The 17,436-nt window shown below is 39.1% G+C and overlaps 1 protein-coding gene across 1 annotated transcript in view; it reads right to left on the bottom strand.

Annotated features, from left to right (window-relative positions):
* Nucleotides 1-16,317, bottom strand: part of st18 (ST18 C2H2C-type zinc finger transcription factor) — a 40,367-nt gene extending 24,050 nt beyond the window's left edge. The window contains exons 1-2 of the mRNA XM_073491596.1: nucleotides 16,264-16,317; nucleotides 15,078-15,252 (exon numbers count right to left, since the gene is read on the bottom strand). Of these exons, the coding sequence (XP_073347697.1) occupies nucleotides 15,078-15,252; nucleotides 16,264-16,317 (229 nt within the window). The remainder of the gene's footprint in view (nucleotides 1-15,077; nucleotides 15,253-16,263) is intronic.
* Nucleotides 16,318-17,436: the final 1,119 nt, after the last annotated feature.

The following is a 17,436-nucleotide window of genomic DNA, read 5'->3' as shown; positions in this document are numbered from 1 at the left end:
AAAATATTCACACAAATAAAATTAGTATCTTCTTACGCTACACTATGAATCAATAGCATAATAAACGGAGTGGCAGACAATCCATCCATTGGCAAGTCTCCAGTCTGCCAAACCACTCTCATGTTAGTTTGAATCTTTGAATTCTGTCATGAACATGGGTTTTTCAAACCTGTCTAATTTGGGGACAGGTGTTTGGGGAAAAAGAAGTTCCAGGCCTGGTGTAACAATGAGCAGAGTAATCCTGCTCATTGTTCCTGCCCAAGGAGGCCCTTTCATGGAGGAGGTTGCATGAATGCTACCAGGTGGTCTGCAATTTGGAGAAACGTAGTAACCGTTCCAGCTAATCCCCCGTCACAAAAGGCAGGTCTCCAGTGCTTCGGGGCTCTCCGGGGCAAAGGGAAAAGTTTACCTCGAACACACAGTGTCTGAAAGGAGTCAGGGGCTTGAGCAGTGATTCCTAATCAGATTGCGCTGAAGTGAACAGCTCGCATGGCAGCTGTAGTTTTCCCAGGGTTAATTACCTTTCACTGCTCTCTCTAAATGAGTCAGCTGTTCCTGTCATTAAACAACTCCACTCTATCTCTGCTCCTCTGTCCTCCACACACATGTGCACACGGGTGCACACGTTCACACACGCACACACACACACACACACACACACACACCCTAACCCACACACATATAGAGACCCACCTTTGTTTTTCTTCCATTATCTTTTGCGTCTGGTGATCGAACAAAAGGCGATTAAAACCTTAATTATTTGAATATTACAGCGACTTTGATCACTTTACTAATCAGTCAGTCGCTGTTGAAATGGAGGTTGCTGTCTTTTTATTTATGCTACTGATGTTTATGCAGATAGAAGGCAGTATTCCCCATACACCTCCCCTACCCTGTTGAAGCAAAATAATACCAATCTGTCAAGGTCTTATTCTAAACAGCCCCCTTTAGTACTAATTGAGTATATATAGGAAGCAAACATGTTCACATATGCGCACACAAACACAGGCGTATTCGCACAAACACGCAGACACACACAAACATAGAGTCCAGCTCTGATATAGTTGTGCTGTCATCAATTCTGAACAATCTGTCTGCTTACTGAGCTCAGTGGCTTAGGATGTTGGGGGAGTTTTAAGTGATTTTTGCCACTGTATGGTAAAATCCCTTGGCCACCTGGATTACAAACTCTAGTCCTTTAACTCATGCCAGTATAAATCCGTGTTAACTCGGATTTACCTCTGGCATATGAATTCTCAATCTGCGTAAGCTTTGTTTGGAATGAGTCGAACATAAGTATTTCGTGCAGTAAGGATGCCCAATGGTGAATTCCTATTTCTGTGAAACACATACTGGGAGATAGTTCGGGGCTAAATCAGTTATCGGAATAACTAGAAAAGCCTTAAGTGGTGTTTTATTACACTCGAGAGGTGAGGCCCCGTGTGGCCGATCACAGCCAGGTGGAAGTGCTGCACGTGACCATGGTGACGAGTATAAACTCAGAGCTGTGGTCAAGAGTTTAATCAGATCCCTTATACCAAGATTCTGCTTTGCTTATTGTCAGACACACATTATTTGCTCAGTTGTTCAAACACAAGCCCTGGTTTGCTACCAAAGCGATCATGATAAAATAAAATATGGCATGAGCAGCCTGGAGGATCTAAATTAAGTATTATCCAATATCCATACAATCTCTCACACTCACACATACATACGCACACACAGACTTCTGGGCGAGCAGAGTTAAGCCAGACTATTTTGTACTTAAAAGGTTAGCAGGGCTGTTTTGTGAGTTTGATCCACGCTTGCCAAATCAGCAGATGGCCCATGAATATGATTATATGCATCAATAAAAGGAGTAATCTTTAACAAAATGTAAATTTGACTTAAGTCCAGGGTTTAATATACGCGATGGACTTTAACCCACTTTCCAGCCTGACAGTGGAGCATGATAAGCTAATGCACTTACATTTTTTTTTTTGTATTACAGCAATCACTAATGATGCTCCAGTGCTACTATTCAGAGATCAAAAAGAGGAGTCCAAGGGGAAGGTACACGATATCTGCACAGTGTTCAAAATGTGTCGAAACAGCATCTATTCACTTCTGAGTGGGTATTTTAACAGTTCAGCAATCGATACAAACTGAGTCTGGCTGCTTAACAGGATCCTGTCTTGTGCTGTCATGCTCTATTATACATTTCAGTGATTTTTAGATAAATCCTTGGACGACACTGAGTCAACTGTACTCAAGGATCAACAACAATACAGGCACAGACGCAAAGATGATAAAAGTCACAGCTCCGATACAATCCAGCATCAAGTGCACGTAACATTAAGTGCAAGGCAAGAGAGTGGCTTACCGAAAGAAATGGAGAGAAAAAAAGTTTTAGCAGCAATTCAGAAGTTAAGAAACGTAAAGTACTACATGGTGATTTTATTCTGAGTCACATAAAACAGCATCTCTGTTACTGACCCCTTCCAATGAAGCTACTTAACTGAGCCTGAGGCTTACACAGCACAGCACATCCTCACACAGACAAACAGCATCACTTGTCTCCCACATCTAAACGCACTCATGTTAACATGTCCGACAGGGCAGAATTGCGAGCTCGACTTACCATGCCCCCTTTAGCCTTTGTTTTGCCTCTCATAGTGACGTCGGGGAGGAGACGGAGCAGAAGGATGTCGAGGTGGGGTACAGGGGTAGTCCAGAGTCTCGCTGCTGAGAGCGTGTGTTTGGTTGCTGTGTGTGTGTGTGTGTGTGTGTGTGCAGGGACACTGTGATATTCACCCGAAACGCTAAGCTTTTTTTTTTTTTTTTTTTGTAGCCTTTGTGTCATTCACTTAACAACCAATCTCATTAGCTGCTGGGCTACAATGGGCTGAATTATTTTTTGTGTAAATACACCACATGGTGAAAAAGATAGATTCACCCCAGAACCAAAAAAAAAGAAAAAAAGAAAATATCAATGATTACTAGAAAGAACAGGCTGCTGCTAAAAAGAATTGAATAAGACGGTCATTTAGAGTGATTTCAGTTGATAAGTGAGATTTATACTCCTCAGGGTCTACAGTAAAGAGAGTGTAAATGTTTAATTATGTGACTGTAATTAATATAACCTGGTGATATATACATGCAGCCTTGACTTGATAATAGCAGTAGCAAGAGAGGATGAATGGATGGATGTGGAAGTGCTGCTCCTCAGCTTTTGAAAAAAGGATTAAAGAGGTAAATAATATGACGGTTGTAATAAACGCGCATAGAAAACCGGTTGTTATAAAATCGTATACATTTAGTTTCTTTTAGCAAATCTCTTGCTGCAGTGCTTGTTGGTGCAGAACCATGAATCCATGCAAAATGTAACTATTGTAAGCACTTGAAGTCATGACAGCTGTCTATAAGCATCAGGGACATGTCTATTGGCCAACTTGACCCTTGTTAGAAAACAAAACAAATACAAAAAGAGAATACTGCAGCCTGGGACTGCCGAGCCGGGTCACTGGAGATTTTCCAGACAAACGCCGCACAGGGGAGGGGAGGGGAGGAAGAATAAAAAGGACAGGCTCAGAATCTCATTTTAACAGACCGCACACAATCTGGGCTCCCACAGAACTATCTCTGCCTGACCGCTTTCTATTTATCCCTTATCAGTGTTTACCAACCGCTAGTTTTCTTTCATTCACACTGTGAGGCAGTTCTCTTACTATCAGTCAACAGCTGACACCGTGGAACAGCCTCAAAGGCAAGAGGAAGGGATCAAAACTAAACCAAAGCTGTTTAAACAATACAACAGAGGAAATAAATTCATAAATCCTAATTCTTCCCAACCCACAAGGGTATAAGCAGATCCTTTATAGTTAGGCCAACAAACAAAACCACAGCCAATGAGGTACATTACAATCAAGGTAAATTCTGAAATATATTTTTAAAAAACGAGAGAGGCAGAAAAAAAACCCCATGTAATATTAATTTGGGTACATTTCATAGTCTTGCCTTGTCAAGCAAATAGAACTGTTCGCTAAAAGGGTTTCTCGTTTGGGTTTTATTATCTTTTTGGAAAAATCTCAACCTCGTTAACATTTTGAAATTTTACTGTAAAGTATGACTAAGATAGAAAACACACGACGAACGTTTTATCAAGATTTTCAAAATGTTCTAATGATCACTAAATGCCTTGTTAGTATAAGAGTGTCTGGTTAGGATCAGTCCACTTCTGAAGGAAAAAGCAGAAAGAAATAATTAAAATTACAGTGAAAGCCTATGTAATTTATATAATGAGGATTACGGTTATCTAGAATTCTACGCACTTAATTATATATTATAATATTTAATTTACTATAGGCTGAAATCTAATTTATGCAATATTATTAGTAATATTTCAAAGTGATATATTACCATTGTGACAAATTCATAAAAATACATGGATTATACATTTACACAAGAGTCATTTTCAACAATTACTTGAGGCTTCACGAATAGATAATTAAAAATAAAACTAAAGAGAGAAAAAATAATTTGAAAGGTATATATCACACTGTTGCTTTACATTTTTTCCAGGAGGACACACAAACAGCACTGTTTTTCTCTGTAATACTGTTCAAAAGTTAAGTAATTAATTACATTTATCCTTTCACCAGCTGCTCAACAGCAGATGGATCATTTCTGAGACCTTGCTGAATTAAATCCACATAATTCATTTTCCTGGATTAACTAACTGAAGTTTGAGCAGGGTACAAAACAGGTAACACAATATGTATCAGATTCACATGTATGCTCAGCTTTTTTCTGTGCGATTTTGTCGTTTATATCGTCTACACCCAACGGTAGTTGATTTATAATTTAATTTAAAAATTAGAAATGAAAAGATCCCAAAGCCTGAATAACTTTATATATTTTATTTATTTGCAAAAATTGGTGAAAAGACGTTTTTCTATCTCAGAAGTTGAGTGTTTATTTCAGTTATAAGTTTGTGAACACAGTTTTGCTGGGCAGCAGGTACCATGGACAGTTCCTGGAGGCGAGCAGAGGTTACATTTATGTGTTGTGTAGCAACTAACATCCTGCTTTGAAGCGGAGGGTGGGGAGCAGAGAGGAATAATGGCTCTTACTTATCACTGCTTTGCCACACATCCCTGCTATAGTCTGTGCTGCTTTTGTAATTAAAAACAAAGAGTAGAGGTGCAACTTTATAACCTCGCTCACAGATCCTGCCTTCATATGTTATCACCTTTGAAGAACATGCCAAACTTTTTTCACAGGATTAGCGAGATGTGACGGTGTTACACAAAGCTGCGTTATCTAATGTCTTTTGTTGGTCTTTTCTTGTTTGTTGAGAGAGATGCGAGGCTGGATGAAATAAGCTGATGGAGTTGTGATTAAATGGAGGCTAACAAGCAGAACGTCAACCGGCGTTTTAATTTATTTCACCACTAAAAATTTTCAAATTTTTTTTCATTGAAATACTCCAAACCTAAAAATTATTTAACACCTAAATCACAGAGTACGATGTCTCTGAAAAACATGTCGATAGATATAACCGGAAGATATAGCAGATGTTGTTAGTTTACACATTTTTTTTTGACTCCAGGCTAATTTTTTTTGTTGTTGTTGTTCGAGAGAATAAATATCAAAATTTAAAACGACACTGAAGTTGTGATTTTGTCAGAAGGACTATAAGTTCATCCACTAAATCAGGCCTAAACTGCTCTGGTTTTTTTTTTTTTTTTTTTTCCATAAAATCCTACTTTTGTTTATCAGTGATCAACTTAAAGTTGGGTCATCAAGCAGAGTCTGAGCCATTAGTGTGCCGCAAGTTACTAGTAAATGATGAACTTTTCCTACCAGCATCCGTTCTCCTAAATCAATAGTTGCTCTGGAGACTGTCGAGTGCTTTGCCCCCTCTGAATTTGTTCAAAGCTAAGGCTTGCCCACGTACAACACAAAAGTTCACTTGTAGCCTGTATTACTATCACACAACATTCAGAATTAGCATATAGTTTTAAACTTTGCCACAGTTACAATGCAAATAATTACAAAAATTCAGAACAGAATGTATTTCTTTGGCCCTGCTGAATTTCTTTAAATCTAAAACTTTCCCACTAAGTATAACACAAAAGCTGATTTGTAGATAATTTTACTATCACACTACACTCAACATTAGCATATAGTTTTCAAACTTTGCCACAATTACAAGAAAGCCAGAACAGGATGCAATAAAATACTTCACCGACTGTTCAAATATGTTATTGGAACACAGAGTCAATGTTTAAGTGCATTAGGCTCAGTGGTCTTGTATGTACAGCTGTCACTGTCAAAGCCACAGGCAACCTGACAATGCTTTGTCTCTGCACACAATACGAACATGTGCTCCTCTAAGACAAGCTTATACTCCACACAAATGCTGTGAATTTAATCTAGATAGACAGTATCTCATGCTATCTGGATGATCAAAAATAGGTCATGCCTCTCAAAAAACAGTTCGAGCCATTTAATCTCCTCTCAAACTGTCTGAAACCTGGACAGAAGCTGCGCTCGCTTTCCAGCAAAGATTTTAAGAACACTGATTTGTATCAAGCAAACAATGTTCACCACCAGTGCAGTATTTTTTTTCCAAATACTCCCTGACACAGTTCAAGACAATTGCCAGAATAATACTGTTTCACATAATCTTGTAAAATCCACAGAACACAAGTTTAGCTGCTGAGTAAATCTCTGTAAATCTAAGTAAGTTTCCAACACTTGTACGTTTCAGCCCCTGTTTTGGATTTCACATGACAGCGTCTATCAGCGTGAGCTTAAAGGCTTGTCGTTCACATATGCGATACAGAGTATCAGTGGTGATAAACACTGACCAAACTGACAGTATTTTAAATAAAAAGAACTTTGACACCAACCTAGTGCTGTGATCCAAAAAGTTTGATTTTCTCCCAGTCTCTTGATAGCTGAGCTGGTGCTGTGGCTTTGAAAGGTAGTCCCCAGGAATATGACATACTGTGCCTTTGACAGCCTCGAGATAAGCACCTGCGTTCGGGTCCCTTTTTACGTCACACCTCCCCATTCACAGCCCTTCAACATGATGCACATTTGCACATCAACAGCCACCAACCCCCCTCCTCGCTCTACTCCCACATCCGCAAAACACACAAACAGGCACACAAGAAGGCAGATGCGCGCACTAGCCTCTACTCATGCGCGCGTACACTCGCACAGACACACGCACAGACACCACAGATTTACTGAAAATGCTACATACATGCAGGCAAACACACACGTGCACATATACTCACAGGTGATTTTAAAAAAAATATTTTTTTTTCTTCCTCCGTTTCAGCCTCATTCATATATCGATCCTTGCTCTATGTGTTTAAAAAAAACAAAAACTTTCACTTGCTTTGTCATAAGACCGGGGCATATGCCCTCCCAAGCTCCTCATACATCACTCATCATGCAAATGAGAGGGAATGTCACTCCTCAGCAGCAGATGGCCAGGGATGATAACAATGGCTCAACAGACCAGTTTCAATGTCTGCGACTTTATCGCTACGGCAACAACAAAAATAGATGATATGAAATCCTTGTCTGTTAATTTGATTTCCCCCCCTTTATAATGTTTGTACCTGTCAGTCTGTTTCATTTCTCCTGGACCATTTGAATGTAAAAGCTTTTGTCCGGGCTTCTCTGTCACAAGAAGTCTGGCTATCAGTAAAAGGCAGAGACCTGGAAATGATTTTTGGTGACTACGGAAGGCTGCTGTTATTCAAGTAATTAGGTGTAATTCCTCCCTGTAGGCCATGTTAGCCTCCTGAGTTAGCTCATGCGTTCGACAAGGCCTGGATAGAGACGGGGAGGGGGGGAATAAAAGAAGAAAGGGGGCCCCGAGAAATCACAAATGCAGCTTTTCAAACACCCCCCCAGCCAAAGTGATGTCACCCTGCGTCCTGCTGACTCCTGTTCATACAAGCCCCTATAGCAGAGAGTAAACAGTGGAAGCGTTTAGCAAACAGGGCCAGATTACAATGACAAAGGCAACCACACTTCTGGGTGGAGCCTGGGGCGAGGGGGGCAAAGGGGGGGGGGCGCGGTATGGTGTGGCTCAGGATTTAAAATAAGTGATACCCATGAGGGGGCCCCCCCTCGCCCCTCAAGATCCAAGCGGAGCCCTTCCCCAGCTGATGGTAGAGGCCACCCAAACATGCTTATCTGTCGGTGATGTCCCCCCCAGTCCCCAGGGACTGACGTGTGAACACAATATGTAATAATAATGTATTTTCAGTTCTTTTTTCTGTGATTTGTGCATTTGGTTATGCAAGGCTGGGGACTTGAGGATGGAGAATATCATTACTTAAGGTTTGGCAGTTGATCATCACCTTGTTTAATGCCTCATTTGAAAGTCTAATTTCTAACTGTCTTCAAGAGCCAATTCATGGTACACTGTGAAAGAGACATACAAAGAGAGTAGACTTGCTCAGTTTTTTCCCCCCTTTTTTTTTTTTTTGCATGATGTGTGCCTGATAATCATATAAACATATGAAAGTAAAAGAATCAACAATCTAAGCATCTTATCAAATAACATGTTCTTTGTTTGCTGATGCAGACAATCTCGCTGCGGGGACACAACAAGCTTGTTCTGGGGATGATTATTTCGTGTCCTGAGCTATAGACGTCAGAAGAATACACAAAAAGAATCAACTCATGTAAAAGCAATCTTGACAAATTGTGGGAGAGCAACATATTGAAGACTAACACCACACCGCCATTACAAAATGTAACATTTTCTTTTGGCCCTAACATCTGTTCAAATCTGTTAAAAAAAAAAAAGAGAGAGAGAGAGCAGGCATAAAACATAAACTAGTGTTTTGTCAAGCTATTTCATCAACTGAAAATGTGGGCATAACTGGAGAGAGCTGATGGAGAAATGAAAGAGGAGTGGGTTGGACAAAATTACATGTCAAACAAGGGTTCACATTTAAAAAGTCCTGCTCATATTTGTAGAAAGTGTTTGATTGCATTTAGAAGGGTATTACAATGGGTCACATCTGTGTCTAAAAGCTTTTCGCATTCTGCTGCAAATTATGTAAGCAAAGTGAAGGGTCACAGCACCCTGTTGTTTTGAGCACTATACCTTCCTCCTGTGAAACCTACACAAATATGTTTAACTGAATTCTTCTAATGCACTGCAGGATCAAAATGTCAGCAGTATAACTTCAACAAACCCCCTCACTCCAACACCCCGCCCCTTGATTTCAACAAAGCAACGCGACTAATTTCGCATGGCAGCCCGTACACCCGAACAACAATGCACATTCACACTATGCCATTGAATATGATAGACGTGTAAAAATCTATATTAAACTGTGGTTAATTTCGGCTATAATGCTTTAAGCCTGGTCGAAAATGACACAAATGCTTCTTCTTGGTGGTACTGAACCCTCATTGTGCAACCACTTGATGCCGCTTGTTCATCACAGAAAGTCACATAAAAGGACTGAATTAAAATTTTAAAAAAATATTTGCATATGCAAATACAAGGAACCAAACATAAGTACATGTTGTTGATATGGCTCCAGGATGTAGAACTATCTTTATGTTAATGTCAGCAGACAGGGAATATTCTTTTGAAAATACAGTACATTTTTCATGGGGATCATTATCTACACTGCATGTCACTGTGTCTCAGTTAAAAGAAATGATTAGATTACTTCCCAGCAATCCCCTTTGGGGCGATTTGTGTGTGTGACCGTGGGCAACCTTACAATATGTTTATTCAGTGTCCTTTGAAGACACTTCAATAACGTATCAAGTGTTTTATGGACAAATATAGGCCTCAAACCTATCCAAACCTTATCTGCTTTATATGGATGCCTTTGGAAAATCGGTTCTGTTATATCCAAATTTGTTGTTGTCCAAAAGTCACTAAATCTTCCTCTCATGGGGTAAAACATAATCAGGAAGTCCTCAAAAACAAATAAAGTGACTAACTGGCGGGGCTGGGCGATATGAAACCTCAAATAATACTGCGTTACACAATATATATCTCTATATCTATAGATATTTCTCATATCATATCATGATAGACTATTTAAATTGCCACAGTGCTGTAGGGATGACTGTTGGTACTGCAATGAATATTAACACAATGAGATTTTTGATAGATAATCATCAGTAATGTGGATATAATGACTAAGAACAAGTAGAACAGTCTGGTAAGTTCAGAAAATTAAACCACTTAACTGTAATCACACTACATTATCATATGTTTATTATTAACACAACATCAATATTTGTTTTTTAATATCGCTGTTGTGAGTATCGCGATATTGCGACATCCCTAGTCTCATATGATAATGGTATATATCGTATATATGATGTCCAGCCCTGGTTATTGACCAGTGACACAGTTTTACTAGATGTGACAGGTAACCAAACATTTAAGGCTGTATTTCTCATGCAGAGAAGTAAAAGTCAGCTGTTTCCACAAATATAATTGATTTAAATGGTTGTCTTTATTAATTATCAGTATAATTGCAGGTTATTTACCTTATGAAAAGTATCAGTTAGAGCACATGGGTCGACTACTTGCTCTCTACATTCACTCCCCTTACACGAGAGCACAGATAACAAGCTAAAGATCCAGATTTACAAGATGTGACAGGTGACCGACTTTAACTTTTGTGATGTACAAATCACAAATAAGGCTGCACAAGTGCACGGGTACTTCCTAAAACCACATGGATCTAGATAAATGTGGATTTTTTTAATATAACTATATGTTTAAATCATCCATCTAATCAGTAACAACTAAAAGCATCACTCATAAGCAGTCACTACTGGTTCCTTACATCCCCTGCCCTCAAATGATTGCTTACATCTAAGAAATCAATGCATGACCGGTCAGTCGATGGCTGGCTTTTGTAGTCCACAGGCCGTGCACTCATTGTGTTGTGTCATTGAGAGGTTAGGTCCAGATCTGGGCGTCTCTGGGGGTCCCTGCCCATCTTTTCTACTCAGGCGGGCAGACAATGAAGCAGACACGCCTATAAATGGCCAGATAGGAGCTTGGATGTTCAGCCAAGAAAACGAGCATCTAAACAATGGTAACAGGTGTGTATAATGCGTGCTTTGATAATGACCTTGGTGGCCGTAATAGTATGTCTAGACACAACTAACAGGAGGCATTTCTGTCTGGTCTCAGAAGTGCTGTGGGGGCTCAATTGCAAGATCCTAAGGAGTAGATATTGGTCGGGTGTTAGTCATTAAAGCTAAAAGAAAAATTTGTCTCAGATGATGTAGCGTACGGAAAAAAACTGTTTTACCGTGACACTGGCAGCATGAGAAGCATCAGAAAAGTTAAGTCTGCCACTTAACAGGATTTTTTTTTTCTGTCTTCAAAGTATTTGTGGGGTAGTTTGCATAATAAGCTAAAAATCATCTTGAGTATTCAGAGATATGCACTTGAATAAATAGAAAAAACTCCATTAATGTGGATGGCTTGCAATTTTTGATTGCGCCAGATACAGGAAGCTTGCTGACATGAACTAAAATGCAAATGCCCTTTGTGCAAAACAAAGAAATTGATTATGAAGTAAGTTTCTTCAGCACAAGTAGCTGCGTTTGAGTGATTAATGGGGGTGGGTCATTGATTTCCTTTTGTTTAGATCTTGGTTAACTTTCTGGAGACACAATTATAATTTGTTTCCAAACAATAAATCCAATCTAGCTTGAGCAAATTAAATTTCCCTATGGCCTCTTCTGTGTCATTTTACATCTGAAATGGATTGTTATCAAAAGGCATTGCATGTAAATGTCTGCTTTTTTCTGTTTATATTTGTTACATTTCTGATTAGATATTGTTTTTCTCAGTATGTTGGAAGGTGAGCACCTCCTAAGATTAGAAAGAGCTGTTTACGAGATCTGCATGACTTGTCAGCCACGGTGCCAAGGGTTAATCTTCCAATTCTCACTTCAATAGCTGTATGTCACACGCATCAACATTTCTGATGAGCCACGTCTCTACAGTATATGTGAAAAAACTGTCTACATGTTGTCTGCAACACGGCAAGATGTGGTGCATTTGTTGAACGAGCACACATTGTCTATCTCTACATTAGCTCTGCTCAAGGTTGGTGAAATGTTTGTGAGTTATCGCAGCACAATGTACTTTATATTTCTGTGTATTTGCAAGTCAAATTGCAGTGTTACAGACTACTTTATTGAAAGGCTTTTGCCATATTCTTCAGCTTTACAACTTTGAAAACTTCCACAGATCCAGACATTTATACTTCCTGATTTCTCGCATCATCTCTCCAAGATAGTGATAATACGATTTCTGTGTTTTTCGCTGTTGAGAAACAAACTGGATTATGAACAGATCACTACATAAACAGCTTTCTAAAAGGAGGCAGCTATTTTAAAAAAGGCTGAAGAAATGCAAAGAGGGATTTAAATTTTAATTTGAATTTATTCCAGCAAGTGAAAGGTTCTTTTGAGAGGGGATTTCAGCAAAGATGATGGTATTTAAAAGTGATAAACAAGCATCTAAACCTCCAGTGGAAAACAGTCATTTTGCTTCTTTCTAGTGTAGGGGAGGAATTGGGCTTGCTATGGTCACATCCAAAAAATAAGAATAAGTAATAGTAGTAATTAAAATGTAAATAAGCGAGATCCATGGAGATATTTCAACTGATTTCTGTCATAAATTGTGTAATTAACATTTGGTCTTGACACACCTTGTGACTCTGGATGTATAGCTTTATGTCCTCAGGTGCAAAAATTCATGTTCTCTGTGTACTTGGCATTGCGTATTTTATACTTTACATGGATGCTTTAAAAAATCTTTCACACTTATCACATGCAATTTAAATCCCGTGCCTCAACACTGGAGAGGAACATCAGGCTAAGTTCAAAATTAAATGCCTTACAAATTAGGACTTGTGTTAATTAAGGACTGTTGTTGTGCAGTTTGAGACCGTATCAGGAAGAAATCTAGTGAATATTCTCAGATATGTGTGATTCTCTCTGGGGCAGTCGCATGTCACATTTCTGTGACAAAGGATGACTAACCGAGGCTGTCATCTATTATATTCATAATATATGGATTATAATGATGTGACTGGATTTGAAAAATGTTTCTATTCTCTTGTGGATGACCACTAAACTTAAGCAGAGAAACCTATGCCACACAAGAAAGACAAAGAGTTACATCATTTTGTTGAACAGTTAATCCGATCATGGACAGTGTTTGTGCATTTGCTATCTTCGGAAAATGCCAGCAAAGGCGCTAAGTAAACCTATTTTACAAGACTCCCTCACAAGGATACAGTGCCAGTATCGGGATAAAATTTCACACAGCGGCATGGCTCAGTCACATAACCTAAGCAGGCTTAGGAAAATGGAACACTACAAAGTATTGCACTTTCTTCCTGTATGTGTGTTGCGGCATTACACACACAAAAAAAAAAAAATGCTCGGATGACTGATTGAGTGAGTTTTTTAGCATGAAAGCCAAAGTGAACTAATGGCTGAATAGCATGTAGATACTGTTGTTAATGCTCTGAGTTGTTTAAAATGGTAGATTATGGAAGTGTGCACCTGGCATTCTGCAGGCTAGCCTGGCAACACTCCTCCCTTATAATTATAATGAACACACAGTAATTCAGGGTTGAGGCTGAAATACGAATGATGTCCTCTGAGACAGCTTGTTTTAATGGCTATGCAGAAGAGTTCCTAGAAGTGCAGATGGCAGATGCAATGCCTTTTAAGCTATTTACAGATTGTACACTACAAGGTATGGAAAAGACCCATAGTGTGAGGCCATATTGCTTTCGCTGTGCTCCTGGATTAGACATTAGGCTGGCTCGTGAACCACTAATGAAAGCTTAAGATATATTTTAGAGTTTGTTTACCACAATATTGATAGCTTATTATACTAACAAGTTAGATAGCAGCATAGGAAAGAGGACAGGAGCCTGTTTGTTTCATCTAAATACCCCCACTGTTCTTACTTTGTCCACATAGGGGTGCATTTGCTCAGAACTTGGGCCCTCATGTAGTCTTTCATTACAGCGTGTCAGAAGCCTAATTTTAGTTTTTTAAAGAGGGATAAATAAATCTTTACAATACTGTAGCCCACATTTAACATTATATGGAACTGAATAGACTTACTCTTCAAATAAGATGAGAGCCAAATGCTACATAAAATAAAATTATTATGAAGAAAACAGCCATATGTCCCTTTTGTTAGAGCATTTTGCTTTATCTCCACATAAACTGCCTCCTCCAGGACTCCATAATGACGTCAATGCACATTTTGACACAATTAAATGTTAAAAAAAACACGTCTCATATAATAGTTTTAACACATATACTGACAATGCCTCACTCATTATTATAAAAGCTACATTTGTAACCTGTCTGCAGTGAAAATACTCGGCCCGTGTAAAAAATCTTCCTTTACATACAGTAAAGCTTAATATATCTCTCTCCCTGGCACGGACCCAAACCCATATAAAAGAGCGTGGAGCCTTTGAATCAGCCCCACTGCTGTGATACAAGAGCAGGTATTGCAACAACAAAAATGTTAACTCGAAGAAAAAGTTTTGCCGCATTAAAGTCACATAGGAGCCACATTAGCATGTGAAAAGAATAAACAGAGGCATTCTCAGTTACACACTCCACCTGGCTGCTAACCAACGTCCTTGTCAGAAGTCCACCCACCGCACTGGCTAACACTGAAAGACCTCCTGGGGACCGCAGTGACCATTCACTCGGTTCTCTCTTTTTCCCATGCACCTGTGACTGTTTTTGTATTTGCTATTTTTTGCTTTGTCTTTTTCTGGCAACACTGTATCATCGGAGACACACTTTCCCTCAAAAGGAATTCTCCTGCCCAACAATGTGGTTTGTTTGTTCACCGGATATGGCAGGCCAGAGAGTCAAATGGAAAAAAAATAAAAAAAATAAAAAAAAAACAAGTCACTGCAGTAATAATTAACATTGCCATAAGAAGAAAATAAAATATGCTGAGAGACACAGCAGTATGAATAGACTTGAAATAAGAAAATAAGGTACTTTTTTACCGACTGGTTTCTTGCCGAGTTGGGGGGCTTCACAGGTGCAGTTGGAAAGGCTCTCCTCCTTACTCTCCTCGGACGGCTCATCCGGCTTCTCCATGGTCCTGGACCTTAGAGAGCTGCTTTTCCATTTTCCAAAGGACTTTGCCACAATCGCTTTGTCCGCTCCTTTCATTGTTTTCTGTAAAACACATTTACAGCATGACTTCCCAGGTTTATCCCTCTTGTGAGCCATCTGCCCCCTTTTTTGGCTCTCAATAAACCTGGGCTCATCTTTCCCAAACCCAAAGTAAGGGAGAATTAGGGCATTGTGTGCATATGCATTCTCTTAAGCATTCCAGAAAATTTCCTGATTGCCCTGGCATCTTTTTTAGAGAGCGCTTGGACATTGTTTTTCTCCTGACATTTTGCAATCCTGTGTGGAGAGTGTGCTACTGATTGAAACAGTATAAAACAATACTTTGCAAAGTACCCACACAGTAAACAGTAGATGGAAACTGGAGGGAAAAAAACAAACATGTTTTCACATTTAATCCAACTTAAAGGAAATAAAAATAGCACATTATGCCCTAATTGAGTGCTGTACAGTCCACAAATACTATTACAAGGCCGATCAGGATTAGCAGTGGAACATACCTAGTTATCTATTTCTGAGTGCCAAGACTGCTAGCAGTGGGCAACTAAATTTCAAAAGCTGGCAAATCCAGTTGTCTCCTAAATACAGAAAGTACTTAAATCCAGAGCTAACAGAAGAAAAAGACGGATAAAGGGTGCTCTGCATATCACCGAAAAGCTTGTGCACTTTTCAGAATCACTGGCTAGGTTAAACAAATATGCTAAGTAGAGATCAAAACAATCCTTTGATCTGCAGCCTAGTTTCCAGAGGAATGGCTTGGCTGTTGTTGTAAATAACTTGTATAAATCTATATACCATTTGCCTTCAGGTAATATCAAAAGTGCCAGGGATTCACAGGCAAATACCTTGTGGTTAGGAAATAGATCAGATAAAAGCATATAAATATTTCAGCAACACAGCACTCTGTCATTTTCTGTATTACAGCTGAGTTTTTTAACCCCATGTGATCATTTTTTACGTTTAGCTCTACAGTAGAAACATGCACGAGCAATATTTGACAGCAGAAATCACATTCTACCTCTTTCTATTTTGTAGTAGGGAAAAAAATATTCCTACCTCCAGCATGCCATTCAGGTCAAACACAGTGTAAAACATTGTGCTAAACTTCATACAAAAGAGGCTTGAAGAATCAGAATGCAGAAGCTATGCAACTTGCTGACTAACTTTGCCCTCTGTTTTGATCGAGCACACAAAGAAAAACGCTGTCCATTCAAAACAGACAGCATAACTCTTTTCAGAGAGGGGGGACCGTGAACAAACGAGGCCATGTCCTGAGCTGCAGTCAGTTTCCCGTCAGGCCTGCACAGTGCACGGTGAGGGCCACAGGGACTGGGACCGGCTGACACCACACTCACGGGCAACAGAACAACTTTTGTGCACACTATCCTCCTCTGGTGCTTTTTTTTTCTTTCTACCCAAATTGGACAAGTGTGCTTTTTTTTTGGTTTGCAGCTTGCTTTTCCCTTCAGCTCCTTTGGTCATACTACTGTACATTATCATGTTGGCAAACTAATACTTTCTGCAAGCTAATTTAATAGCAATATAACACTCAAAACACTTCAAATTACTGACTTGTATGACTAAGATTTTAACAAAGCACACAAAAATAAAATTGTTAATCTAACAAAAACCCAGATACTATAAATTAAGCACAATTAAAGATGCACATTTAGCTTTGGCAAAAATATAACGCCAATGAAGCTAATTCAGATAAAGCCAGTTAGAAATTCTGATGCTAATTAGCATACACAGGCTCACTAACTAGCTAACTGACCTCCTAGCTGCCTTAACAAGCTTGCTAACCAAATTAATCTAATTATTATTCAAGCAATGACCCAGATAATATAAATTAAGCACAATTAAAAGCTGTGACAAAATATATGATACCAATAGTGCTTATTTAAATAAAGCTAATTCCAAAGCAAACTAGCATACACAGGTTTACTAACTAGCTAACCTTCTTCCTAGCTGGCTTAACAAGCTTGCTAACTACCTCAATTTAACATGAAGTAAACTCAGTCAACTCAAGAATTGCTGTCAACATACCGAACCAATTAGTAAAAGTAAAGCTGTGTTGACAGGAAAAATGCAAAGGACCGAAAAAAATTAAAGCTGTCATGGATGAAACAACCAGGTTGGATACACTTTAGCACAAAGCTAATCTAGCTAACACACAACCTTTCAACAAATCAAGAGGCTTTGCTTACTTACCTATTTATCAAACGTTGT

The sequence above is a fragment of the Pagrus major genome, chromosome 21 (genome assembly GCF_040436345.1).
Source record: "Pagrus major chromosome 21, Pma_NU_1.0".
Classification (NCBI taxonomy): Eukaryota; Metazoa; Chordata; class Actinopteri; order Spariformes; family Sparidae; genus Pagrus; species Pagrus major.
The sequence above is the reverse complement of the archived record's forward strand: the minus strand, read 5'-3'. Positions and strand labels throughout refer to the sequence as shown.